The following is a 13,946-nucleotide window of genomic DNA, read 5'->3' on the forward strand; positions in this document are numbered from 1 at the left end:
GAGTGAGGATTTTTTCATTTGATATTGACCTTGACTCTTCTGCTTTGTGATGTTTTATTAAGGTGTTGCACAACAGCCGTTTGATTAGCCTGTAATCCTATAAGATCAAACTTGTCCATGTCTTCTGCTTTTTTTCCAGGTATCACAGCTTGTTTCACTTGATGTGCACAAAGACAGCATAGTTTCAGAGGCTAAAAGTAAAGAGAGCATGCTAATTCTTTTTTTAATGTGTTTCTTTAATAATAATTGCAATTTGTTAATTTTTTCCCTTTTGGAAATGCCAGACCCCCAAATCACATTGTTCCAAATTATTTGTCACTTTTTGGTTCTTTCGAACCAGAAGACTGACTACTTTCCTTTGTACCAGGAAAGGGAGGTAGGAAAAGGATGCATTTTCTGATCATATTTTTCTGTAAGGCCTAATTTCCAATAAGCAATCAAACTGTCTCTTTGTTAGGCTTTTCACTATGAAACGTAAGCTTTCTAAGTAATTTAGGTCTGTCCTGTGCAGTCGGTTGGTACATGAAACAAACATTACCATTTTGAGGTTCATTTATGATCTTAGAGTTGTGATTACACTTGAAGTTGTGATTTATTAGAGTTGAAAAGGGAAAAAAGCAGTTTAGTAGAGCCATCAGAAAGTTGATTGGGCAAAATAAGCATTTTTGGTTTGTTTGCTGCTTTCATGCTGTCTTCCCCTTCAATATCTAGCTGTGTAAATTTAGCTGTTCCACTTGATACATGTTCTTCTGCACTGGAAACTGGTGAGAAAGTGACCAAATAAGGAAGGAGAAAGAAGGGCACTTCTCCAATCTTTGTGTTGTTTTTCTTCTTTAAAAGCTAAACTTCAACAAAAATGTGATCTGAAGAAAAGCGCAAGTGGTGTATATCAAAGAGGACCAAAAGTCATATGGAAGAAGCCAAAGAAGTATCATGGGATTGACTGGGAGACAATGAGCAGTGAAGTACAAATGAGCATGAATTAAAACTTTGTAACAGAAAGGGTTACTGACATATTGTCACAGGGCATCAGCTTGAAAGGTTCAAAATAGGATTTGACATCCACAAGCATGCTAGACGTTTTGTCTTGTTAAATTGTACTTTGGTTTGGGTACTGAATCTCTTACGTCAATGCTTGTTGGTTTCTAGCTACTGAGGGATAACAGATTTAGAGGGAAATTATTCTACACCAGTGCACAGAGAAGTTTTTAAATGCCAGTTCCTGAGTGCTATTGGTCACAGTGTGAGACTAGACCCCAAAATGCAGGGGTAAGATCAAGTATGACTATTGCTGTGTTCCTTGAAGATCTGTCTATAGCTCATTTTTTGGATAATTTGCATGAGAAGTATTTATGAAGCCTGGCTTTATAAAGGTCCTAAGCACTGTTCATTGTCACAAAACTGTATTATCTATCAGAATCATGTACATTAGTCATGCAAATACATAAATAAAATAATACTCAGAACAGTTCACTGACAAACAGGCATTGTAAATCTGTGTTAGAGCTTATCGTAACTGCAGGAATTAGAAGAGCAAAAATCAAATAATAAAATTAATCTAGAACTCAAGTCTTGCAGGCCGTGTTTCAGGCTTTAGGGAATATTCATGGTTGATTATAGACACCCTAAATATAGGGTCGTATAATGGAAATGCTGACAGATTCTGAACTATCATGGTGGTAACAGGCACTGCTATTATTAGGCATGCATCCGAGAAGACAGTGTAATATGATTGCTGTGTTTATACCCTGTGCTGGAAGGAATGTTTGTTAATCTGCACAATCTTTTTAAATGAGTTGGGGAGCAAGAGTTTGTGGAAAAAAGGTGCTGAAGTTTATTTCATATTCAGGCTGACGTGCATGTATATCAAAGGACAACAAACACTTGCAGGATATTGGATAACTCTGGTTAACTGCATAATGTGCTATTTCAGGGTTGAGAAAAAAAACATCAAAATTTACCTGAAAACATCAGGCCCTGTACAACTCAGAAGGAGAAAACATCTGAAACGTTTTCTGTCTTATATTATAAATAGAACATGGTTGAAATAGTTTGTATTTCAGCAAGAACTTTTCTTTCTTCCTTTTTTAGGCGTTTAAACTCTCCAGTCAAAAAATCTTTTTCTCCTATTTTCTCTTTTCAGTCAACATGCTGTTTCTTTTATAATTTCAGAGGTCAGAGCCCAGCTGTTGCTGAATTTAACTTGCTCCTGAAAGCATATTCTTTGGAAACTTATGGGGTTGATCCTCATCCTTGCAAGGTAATAGTTCTTTTTACTAGCATTTAATAAAATTTTCTTTTTACTAATATTTAGTAAAAAGCCATTAATTTAATCGATTTAGCTCTAGTTTTTATCCAGACACAAATCAGGAGCAATTTATAAAGTAACTTGTCCTGGAACTACGTATGACATTTAAGTCTTGGAAGAACATTGACTGATTGACATTTCTGCATCAGTCAAAGGAAAGGTCTCTTCAAAGAAAGCAGAACATCATAGGAGAATGTAGTAGTGTCATGACAAAAGTTTTGATTGTACTTCAGAATTTTGTTGCATTTAACACAAAGGTTTCTCTAAATACTTCAAGTGTGAAATACTTTCTGTTTGCCAAGATTCTCAGGATTCAGTGTTATTCTGTCATGAAGATGCAACAAATTGCTGGTCCTTGGAAGATTACTTTTCCAAACACCATCAAAATATGCAGATCTTAGGAAGAACAGCAAACCAAATGTACAGAGGGGAGAAACAGATACACATTTTCATATTCCTTCACTTCGCTATTTTGTGGTTCTCCATAAGAAGGTGATTTTAGTTACCACTTCTGATTATCCCTTACATCTGCATTTTAAATTACTTGGTTTTATCTGCATAATCTGCAGTGTTTGCATTTAGTGTTACTTGCTTTGTGTTTTAACCACTGCTTTTACTTTGGTTTGTATACCATCTCATTTGGACAGCAGTGCTTTCCAGTTAGCTGCTCTCGTGGTGACCACCCTTAAACAGTCCACTCTAACATAAAACTGCATTGGATTTCATATATACTTTGCTAGGAATGGTGCTCCTGTGTGAAACGGAGAATTTGATTCAGAGCTCAGCAAAGTCAGTGGTTGAGTAAACTTTATAGTTTGTACTGCAGATTTTCAGAGGGCATCCCAGAGACTTATGTTGGCACTTAGGACAGAGTCAAAACTGGCTGAGAATTTCCTGTTTACCTGTGTGGCAGGGCTTGTACTGTTGGGGGTATGCAGGGGTTCATGGCACATGCTTAAGGAAAAATTTTCAGTCTTCAGGAAATGCACTGCAAAGCAAGGTGCTTCCCTGACTCTTTACGATGTGCTCCTTCCAGTGCTGTGGCTGCTACTCCAGAAGCATCCCTGCTTCTGTTCCCCCTTATTTTATTGGTAGAACATGAGGCACAATACAGTGGGCTAACTTTAGCAAGGTGAAGGTTTGAAACTTGGAATGGACAGGAAATCCAGTTAATAAAACATCACCTGAATCACTGCTTAAAAACTAGGAGCCAGAAGTTTTACTGTGGAATTAAAAATTTTTAAAAATGGTGTTTCCTATTTGAAGGACAAGTATCCCTTTATGTTCTGTTAGTGCTCAAGAGTACTTGCTTATTGTAGTAAATGCTGTCTGTCAGCAGTATTTCCAACACAGCATCTCACAGAGAAACAACATATTGTGAAATCTTAAAAAATAGCAGTGTTGAAGCAGATACAAATCCCTGGTTTGTAGTTAGTCAACACATTAAGAATGGGACATACTAGAAGTATGTTTGCAACAAAATTAGCAAGGGTTATGTAAGGATTCCTCATTGTCATCGGCTGCAGGTAGATGGAAGCAAAGTATAAGATGCTGTTACTCAATTAAATGCCTAGAAATAAATGAGGCCTGTATTGCCAAGAGCAGTCTTTGTTCTTTAGAAGTGTACAATTTGAAGGCAAAATTTATTTTGAAAAGGAAAATGAAATAGAGGTAATCTATAGTGGAGTAATAATTTATGCTATCAGTAACACATACCTCACTGGATGAGGGGAAATTTATATTTCTTTTTTCTCTTTCAAGGACTCAACTGGGACAACTACATTTTTAGGATTCACAGCTGCAGGATTTGTAGTTTTCCAGGGGAATAAAAGAATTCATTTGTTAAAATGGTAAGCATGTGAAGTAAGAGTAGATTAATATGCAAGAGTCTTTTGTCCCACATCTTCCCTTCTTCCTCCTATCTTCACCTGCATTTCTTGTCTTTAAGATGAACCATGTGGATATTTCTTCTCTTCCCTCATCATGTTTCTGTTTTAAAGGATCTTAGATGAGAAGGAGAATAATAATAATTTGGTCTCATTCTTTCTCCAGTGAAAATTATTCCACAGGGTGCAGTAGTCAACGTAACGCACAAATGCTAAAATTGAGTAGGTTGATTTTTCAACTATGTTGTTAATCACCAGTGAGACTTGTTGGCAGAGATGTCTAGAGGAGTTTACAAGAGTCCACCTGCATCTTTATTTGACTCTTGGAAATGTTCCTATTTCCTCATTTAATTAACCTCAATTTGAAAACTATAAAAGAACTGCGTAAGCAGAGGAGGTGAGAATGCCTTTGAATTTTTATTTTTTAGCCTCTTTTTTTTTTTTTTTTTAAGAAGTGGGCACTTATGCAGCTGTTGTTGGTTCGGCTGGCTTTGTTTTTGTTTTCTGCTCCTGTAAAACATCTCACTTAATTGGACAGCCTCATCCACATTTGGGGGAGAGGTAAAACTGAGCTCCTGCAGGTGGTGTGACAGCAGCTGGCCATGCCTGCAGCAGTGTGGTGCAGAGTGAGCACAGTCATACTCAGATGTTGATAAAACTAATTTTAGCCCTGCTGCTAAACAGATGCCAACAGCAGTTAAATAGATGTGGCTGTTCTACCTCAGCACTCCAGCCTGTCTTTAGGGAAGAAGATGGTCAAGAGGTGAAGAAATGGTGAGGTAGTTTTTTGTGTAGAACTGGACACTTTGCTGCATATCCATAGAAACCTCCCTGATTTTTGACTAAGCTGAAATCCTGAGAGGTGTATGCAGACAGTATAGTCCTTTGTGTACGATTGAGTTCCCTGTGGAGTTCTGGGGACACATCTGTCAAATACAATCACTCTGCAATCCTGAATTTGTGCTGTAGTTTCCCTAGGGGTTAATATCAGGTATCCCTAGTCACAGCGCTTTGGTGATTTGTGCTTTTAGCATAAGGACATCGTAACTGTCAGTCTAAGGTGCAGGGAGGAGAGGATAGCACTTCCCAAGCATGTATCCACTGTACTGTTGGTAATGAGTTTCACAGCGCTTCATTTTTCATGTTACTTAAGGATAACATGTCCTTTTGGAGGTCTTGGTTCATCCATTTGGTCCATTGGCATGTAAACAAGGTTATTAATTAAAGAGTGATAGAGAAAAAGCTATTAAGCTGTCTTAGTGCTGTGCTAGCTGTTGGAAGATCAGTATGGTGAGATGTATCTGAATGCCACATACTGCTCTTTTCATTTCTGAGACTTAGAGGTGCTGATAGCTTTAACTGATATTAGCTGAAATTTGCACTACACAGTAAAAATCCAAATTAATATTTGAGGTTTTCTTTTCAATGGAAAAAACTTTCTCAGTTGGAGTGATTTGTTGTTGTTTAATGTTAAAGGAAAACTCTTGTTATAAATTTTCAGGGATAACATTGTCCTTGCCTCTAGAATCATTTCCATTTCAACCATCCGACATCCAAAATCTGTGGAGAAGTTTATGGAAAACTAAAGTGTCTCCATTTTAGCTGTGGTAATGGCAAAATTTCCATTACAATTTAAGGAGAGACATTGTATTGCATTTATATGGTGCACTGCTATTCCATATGTAGATTGTGCTTTCAAGCTTGGTAAAATTAAATTTTGACATACATTTGGAACTCACAAGGCCCCAGTGTTAAGTGTGATCAAATATTTTCTTATTCTTCCTGTTATGTTCTGTCTATGATTAGTCAGTTACTAAGATGTGTCATATGAAACCACAAATAAATAAGGACAGATATAAGAGTATTATATCTCCCTCAACTTAACTGCATTAGATGTTCTATGATTTTAAGAAATAAGAGGAATTAGAAACTGTGTTATAAATATGATGTAAACATACTTTTAATTTCCTTTCATTTTCCAGAAGCCAGAATTAATTTTTTGAAAGTGTGTAGGGATGTAAAATAAATACTCTGGGACTATCTTCTCTACTTTAAAGAAAATTAGAATATTAAGTAATGCTAAACGTTTTTAGACTTCTGTTCAGGCTCTTTGTCGTTTCACAGCCTACTTGACTTTGGGAATCCAGGAAACTTGAATGCACATCGCTTTACTTACCTGTAGATCTACCTATTTTTCCTATACTTAAATGATTTTTCTCTTTCTAGGTGCGATGTCTATAAGCTGAAATTTGAAGGGAAGACTTTTTATGTGTTTGGATCTCAGAAAGAGGTCAGGTTTAATATTTTTACAGCACTTCTGTATTTGATTTAGAATCACCTAAAACATAACATCATTTTTTTTAACTAAACAAACAACAATCAATAATTGTACTTCATATTGTAACTAAAATAGAGAATATGGGTGAATATCAATATTGCTGTTGTCAAAAGAATGACTGATTTGCAAAGGGTTGAGACATTTCTCATTTATGATTCATGGTTTTAGTTGTCTGTGTAGTCAAGTTTCAAAGTGCTAAAGCTGTACCCACCCACTGTAAAGCATGAGCAACATATATATATATATATATATATAAAATTGAAAATTCAGGTGAGCATTACTGGATCAATGTGAGGTATTTTTGGCTAATTACAATCATCTCCTCAGATCTTGGTTAGCTGAATATAGAGTCTGTCCTAGGTAGTTAGGAGTGCTATCATTGGGCTCTTGCCATTGAAATTTTAGAGATTTTTTCCCACAGCATACTATAATCAGTTCTTCCCATAGGGCAGAGTGATATAGCCAAAGCTTATGGCTTTGGATGGAATCTAGGTGAGGGACAGAAAATGGAGGAAGGAAATAATGGCGGAGGTATCAGGGGCTATTTGTGTGGTTGCAGGGAGGATTTGATGGTAGGTCATAGGGAACAGGAAGAAATGGATGGTAAGTAGTGTAGCAAGTGTGCAGTGTGGAATATTCAACATAGAGACTTTCCTCCTTTGGTTTTGGACTGACTACAGTTGGTAGAGATTTATTCTACAAGGTGCTCATACATATACTCTTCTCTGCCCCCTCCAAGCATCTCTTTTTATTTCTGAAACAAATGCCTGGGCAGTTTAAATATCGTCTTTGTATGGGTTGTACTTCTGTGGGTGAACCACAGATTGAGGCTATAGAGGAAAGCTTGGGTCTTCAATGTATTTGGTTCATGGTGGTGCCATCACATACAGTTACTTCAGGCTGAGAATTCAACGTTTTCATTATGTTTATTTGCCTTCTTTTCCTTAGAAAAAGGCTGTGCTGTCATTCCATACCTCTACACCAGCAGCCTGCAAGCATCTTTGGAAATGTGGGGTGGAGAACCAGGCTTTTTACAAGTATGTAAACTTGAAGTCATTATCTGTACTGAAAGTAAAAAAATGTGCATGCTCAATGTGAAATGTTTAATTTCATTAACAGAATTCAAATACAAAGAGAAAATATCAGTTAATGGGGAATATTACTTCAGCTCAAGCCAGTATCATAAATTGTTTAAAATCTGAATGAGGCAGGAGGGTTTTGGCAGTGAATAATTACACTTTTTCCAGCGCGCTCTTGTTACTGCTCTGTAGCGTGATCTTCGATGGACACAGCATTGCACTTGTGTCTGGGAACACAGTTGTTAATCTTAGCTCTGCTGCTGAATACATGGAGGAAACAATCTGTTATGCTCAATTCTCTGGGCTCTTCTGTTGGTAGATACTGTTCTCCCACTTGAAATCCAATGTTTAGTAAGAGCTGATTGAAAAAAAAAATTCTCTGCAATGTTTTAAGAAATAAAATGTTCTTAGATACATTTTGAAAGATGCCAGCCATCTCATTAAAACAAACAAAAAAGTCTGTAAATGGACAAGATAAAATTAATATCTTCCTCCCTATTCCCTAAAAGTGAACCTGAAAATAATTTCTCATTAAAAAGTTTTTGTGCATTCTTTCTGCTGTCCACTGGCTTTGTTAGATCTGTTTATTGATGCTTACCTTTAGGCATGTAGCTTTTATTCTTTCTACTTAGACTCTTCTTACAGCATCTTGCATATTTTATAAAAGTTATTGTTTCTGTGTTGGAGCATAGCAACAGCAGGAGGCTGCTGTAAGGGTAAATAATAACTAAGTAAGACGAATGTGTTTTCTAACATGGATGCTAATGGCCTGCTTTATTTTGGAGAAGATTCCTTCTTTCGTTTCAACACTGATAGAGTAATATGTGTCAATATAATCTATTCAATTGACATACTCAACAAAGAAGCAGGAAATATGAGCTGGCACGATACAGCTATTAATTCTCTATAGTAATATCTATTGTGTTTGAGACTAAATTAAATGAAGATTATCAGGAAGTGTTTTCCACTGAAAGTACACGTAAGTAGGAAAATAGAACATGGTGTTTGAGCGGTTTTATTTTATTACTAGAAATATAGGGAATAGGAAACAGTTCCTACCCAAAGGAGAGAAATCAGTGCTTGAAGTAAAGATGTCTGAGGGAGACTTATAGGAATATCATCTCTTTGTTGTCATTGTTAAATGGTTGTAATATTAATTGTTTGGGATTTGGTCACAAATACCTGGCTGTGGTGTGTTTGGCCTTGACTAGGTGCCACATGCTGCTTTCTCACTCCTCCTCCTCAACAGATCAAGGGGAAAAAATAAGATTAAAAATTTAGTTTATGGGCTAGGCTAAAGACAGAAAGATTGCTTACCAATTACTGTTATGGGCAAAACAGACTTGACCTGGAGATGGTTAATTTAACTTGTTTCTCACCTTCTTACTCCTCTCCATGGGCCACAACTCCTGCCAGGAGCCAGTTCCTGTGTGGGTGCTCCACAGGGTGCAGCTTACCTCAGAGCATGTCCACCTGTTGCAGTGCCGTGTGTTCCATGGGATGCAGGATGGATATCTGCTCTGTAGTGGTCTTCCATGGGCTGAAGGGGAACAGCCTGCTTCCTCAGGGTCTCTTCCATGGGCCGCAGGGGAATCACTGCTCTGACACCTGGAGCACCTCCTCCCCCTCTTTCTTCTCTGACGTTGGTGTCTGCAGGGCTGCTTCTCTCATGTTCCCAAATGTCTTCAGGGCAGTACTGTGGGCTTATTTCTTCAGCATGATTGCTTAAAGTTATACTCGCCCGATTTAATTTTGGTGGGTCTTAAAAGAGAACTAATTTGGTAAAATGAAGATTGGTAGTGATATTCAGTAGAGAGGAACCTGGCTGATATATTGGAAGATAGTAATGATTAATATCCGGAGTGTAGAAAAATAACAACAATCCTCCAAACATGAAACTGAAGCCAAAGCAGTCTGTATATAAAGGCTTAGTAGATTTGAAACAGCAAAGGTTTTCATACCTTTCAGAGAAACTGAGCTGTACAGTGTGGATTGTTATTTACTTAACAGCATTAGAAAAATCCTTTGTGTTTATATTCTGTATGATACCAACAGGGTATTCTAATAAGATTAGAACAGATGTAGCCAGGTTGTATAAATAATTAATGATAATGATGCTTTGCCCTAATTAGATTTGGTCCTCTTCTCTGCTTAGAAGAGCTTGAGACTTGGATTTTAAGATAAGGTTATGATTGCTTGATGTGTATTGAAGAACAGAGCTTTAGTCCTGTCTCAATCCAGGTTCAGGGTTGACTGTTGTAATTACTTTCAAGTAGCTATAAATCACAGAAGATTGTCTACTGGGGTCTGGGAATGAGAGACTCGATATAAAATCAGTTTGCCATTTTGAAGGCAGAAAATGTCAAGGACATGGTGTGTCTGAGGTACTTGTCCGTGATCTTTGTGATAAAAGACTGTGGTAAAAGGTTGCTGTGTACTTTATGATTAGAGGGAAGCAGTAGGATATTCTGTAGGCTACTAAGAAGTTGACTGTATAGAGACATTGGAAATGGAACTATTTTTTGAGACAAGTGTTACCACTTCTTTATTATTTCTTTGTTATACTAGTGGGAAAATGGAAATAACCTGGAAAACAAATTTTCCAGAAACAAGGTGGTGTTAGGGCAAACTTGTCCCAGGGCCTTTCTTTCGTCTTGTGGGTGAAAGTCCCTAGAGATGAAGCAAGTGTCTGCATTTAATTTTTTGCTTTCCTATCCATGTAATCACTTGTTTTATGTTCAGCCATTCTGTGCCATCTGAATTGTTTTATGCATGCTTTATATTCTAATTTGTATAAAGGCCTTAAAAAAACTTGAAAAACCCATTATTGAATATTACTTTGTGGTACAAAAATAACAAAGCTTGTAATTTGCCCTGTTCATTTTTGCTTATATGGTTCCTTCTGTGATGAAAATGTGACAGCCTCTGTCCTTTTTCTTCAAGGTATGCAAAATCCAGTCAGATCAAGACCATGTCCAGCAGCAAGATATTTTTTAAAGGCAGTAGATTCCGATACAGGTGGGTGTTTGCCGTTCCTTTTTCCTGGTAAACCATTTCAGAAAGTAAGAGAAAATGTCACTAATTACTCATAGGAAATTGAGGCCTTTTCCTTCTTGAGGACCACATGTTCACACCTAATTCACATCAGGATTTGAAAGTTTTTCTGTTGTTTCTTTAGCATCATTTATAAAATAAACTGGAGGCTTCTGTCAGAGAGCACTTCCACCAGAACAGGGTTCTACTTTTGGTGCCATTTCTGTAAAAACAAGGATGCGTGGCCAGTGCAGAGATTGTACGCCTCCTGTAACTGGGCAGCTCTGGACCAGGGGTGCATTAGAGGGACAGTCCAGTCCCACTCCTAATGTTCTACTAAAGGTTGTTTCTACTTGAGTAGCTTTGCAGACTGGTGGTCATCAGACTTTAATCTGGGCCATTATATATCCACTACATAGGAATTTTTTTTTCCTTTTTCTTTTCTTCCTTTGGAAGTAACTTAACTGTATATATAGTGTTTGGCATAATGAGCTCATCTATGTTTATGCTTGAACATTTATTTCATGTTTTAATGCAGTGGAAAAGTAGCTAAAGAGGTTGTGGAGGCAAGCTCTAAAATCCAGAGGGAACCTCCTGAAGTTCACAGGTATGTCCTGACATTGAATATTAAAATTTAAGGACTAAGAAGGATTATTGTTGTCTACAGAGAAATTCTCTTTCCTTTACTATGAGATGTAATGGCTGTCATTCTGAGCTTCCTCAATGAGGCTTGCAAGCAGTGCGAAATATATGTTGCCAGTGTTACAAAATTCTGACAATAGCTATTGTCTCCTACACAAGGGAACTTAATCTGTGGTGCTTCGAAGCTGGGTTTAATCAATCAGTCAGGTAAGTAGCTTATATTATTTTCTTTGTTAAGACATAGACTGTTATTACATGATCCTGACAGAAAAGTACATTCTCATTTTATTCCTAGTTCTTGCCTGGTTTTGAAAGATTCTGGGTTTTGTATAAGTACATTTAAAAGTACACTTGTTTTTCCATAACACAGTCAGATTTAGAACCAAGAATTTCATTCAGTAAAGAGAAAAAAGATCAGAGAATCTTTTTTTCAGAGAAAAATATGGCTTGTTAGAAATAAGCAGCTAGGCTTTGGAAACAAACTAATGCTTTCTGGTCCTTACCACTCACTGTAGTGACAGTAAAAATTGATAAGAACCTAATTAAAGGCCTTCAGAAGAGAAGGGACCTGCAGGAAAAAACTATTTAAAAACTTTATTAAAGGGTAACTTTCTGAGCATTCTACACCTATATCCCTATTTTTAAAGTGATTTTTTTCAGGGATGAGGTGTGTGTATTTTGTTTATTTTTAATTGAATATGACTATTATGTCTATATTTGAGAGAAAAGTGAATTGTCTTTACTAAAGGGTAAGAATATATTTGCAGCAAATATTTATAAACACATTGTCCAGCCCTACTATGTAATTAATAGTAAGACCATGCAGAGATGTTTTTGAATATGCTTTTGCAGATTACATTTAAAAATGGCTAAGTAACCACCCAGGACGTGTTAACTGAAAACACAGAAGGTAGAATATAGGTCCATCATTGAGGCACACAAATGGCATTTTAAATTAAAATAGTTATTCACATAAGGAAATAGCTTATTGCCTAATTTCCATAGGGTTTCTTTTTTCCATAGGATAAGAAGAGATTTTCACAAGATTTAACTTGTATTTTACTTTGCTTTCAGTATTTAAAGTGTTTTAAACATTTTGTTAAAAACTCTTAGTGTACATAAAGAAACAGCCCTGACAGCAAATAAATTTATAGAGGAATGTCATATGGATTTAACTCCCATACATATTAATGTATATTTTTTATGATTAACCTTCTTAAAATGTTTGCATTTACAATATTATAGTAGCTCCAAGTTCAGTTTCTTAGAAAGATTAAGAAAAAGTCCAATGATTTCAAGTGGTTTTCGTAGTGCAGGTTTTGAATTGGGAGACAGGTAAATAGCTTGTCCTAATAGCACAAGTAGGCAAAAAGCATAGAAAATTTTCAGCTCATAACAAAGCAGGCTTTGGAAACAAGTTACTTTGCAAAAGAGGATTTGGAGATGGGAAATGGTAGTTTTTCAGAAGCAAAAAATCTAGAGGAAATAATATGAAGGTAAATATATTTTTTAATACATATATATAAAGTTTTCTTTCCCTGCACCACATCCCTCACTGTCAGTTCAGTTGTACCATGGCTGCATTGAGAAAGAAATGTGCAGTTGTGAGGAGGTTACTGTTCAGTATCTTTGTTTGCATATCATGCTTACAGCACTACAGATGGAAAATCTGTTGAAGTGTGTAGTCATGAAGCATTAATGCAGTGGCAAGTTCCTCTTACAAATACACACTGATTTAATATTTTGCTTCCAGGCCATGCCTAAAGGAGGGATCTTTGTAAATAAGTATGGCACAGGAGCCTTGTGTGTGCTCCCAGGCACAGCTCCTAGTTTGGTTGTGCTTGATAGCTCTCCACAGCAAGCACAAAGATCCAGGGGATGTATAACAAGCCTGTGAAGGTACCATTGGGCTGAAGTGATTGTAATTTATAGTTCTCTGAGTGAAAACCTTCTTTGCATTGTGAAAATTTAAAATAAATAGTTATTAGAGACTGCTCACAGGATGCAAATGAGGACGGAAGTAGCTTTGGGCATGCCTTGGCTAGCTTTTTGGTAGTGAGCAAGGAATCATGGCAATTGAGCAAGAAAGCTTGTTTATCCCCACAGAATATTTAATGACATGTAATGTGATTTAACATAGGACATCTGTGTCCTGAGTTTACCCAGTCCCTGAGCAACGTACAATCTCTTCTTTTCACTTGCAATAGGTGCTTTGTTCAGTTTGTTTATCTATGTGGAACTGTAAGTTGAGTCTTTGTGCAAATTTGAAATGCATTTTGTGACACTTTAGCACTGTGTACCATTCACAGTCAAATAGAATCCTCTTCCTTTTCATCTTTGCCTTTGTGAAAAGTAAATTATAACTGTAATGGTTCAGATTTATTGCAGGACTCTTGCTTCAGGCCTGTATTATGTAAGTCCTAGATAACTTACTCTAAAGAGCCATTTTCTTTTCCACTAATATGATTTAGGCTAGTAAGCCTCATGACTAAAACGAATTGACAGCATTTCTCAAACTTTCCTGAGAAAGTTCAACACCTCATACCAGGAAAGGCTGTTAGAGCCAAGTAAGACAATAAACAAAACCAGTGTGAGCACCTGGAGGCAGTGTCTGGGGAGTGTGAGAATAAATGAGGGCACCTGTATCTGTTAAGTGAAGG

The 13,946-nt window shown here is 36.8% G+C and overlaps 1 protein-coding gene across 3 annotated transcripts in view; it reads left to right on the forward strand.

Annotated features, from left to right (window-relative positions):
- FRMD3 (FERM domain containing 3) overlaps positions 1–13,946 on the forward strand; it is a 149,023-nt gene that overhangs the window by 115,053 nt on the left and 20,024 nt on the right. For all 3 annotated transcript variants that reach the window (XM_074932256.1, XM_074932257.1, XM_074932258.1), the window contains 6 exons: positions 2,173–2,260; positions 4,070–4,158; positions 6,421–6,484; positions 7,481–7,569; positions 10,555–10,629; positions 11,183–11,251. In XM_074932256.1, coding sequence (XP_074788357.1) covers positions 2,173–2,260; positions 4,070–4,158; positions 6,421–6,484; positions 7,481–7,569; positions 10,555–10,629; positions 11,183–11,251 — 474 coding nt within the window. The remainder of the gene's footprint in view (positions 1–2,172; positions 2,261–4,069; positions 4,159–6,420; positions 6,485–7,480; positions 7,570–10,554; positions 10,630–11,182; positions 11,252–13,946) is intronic.

Source organism: Athene noctua, chromosome Z (genome assembly GCF_965140245.1).
Source record: "Athene noctua chromosome Z, bAthNoc1.hap1.1, whole genome shotgun sequence".
Lineage (NCBI taxonomy): Eukaryota > Metazoa > Chordata > Aves > Strigiformes > Strigidae > Athene > Athene noctua.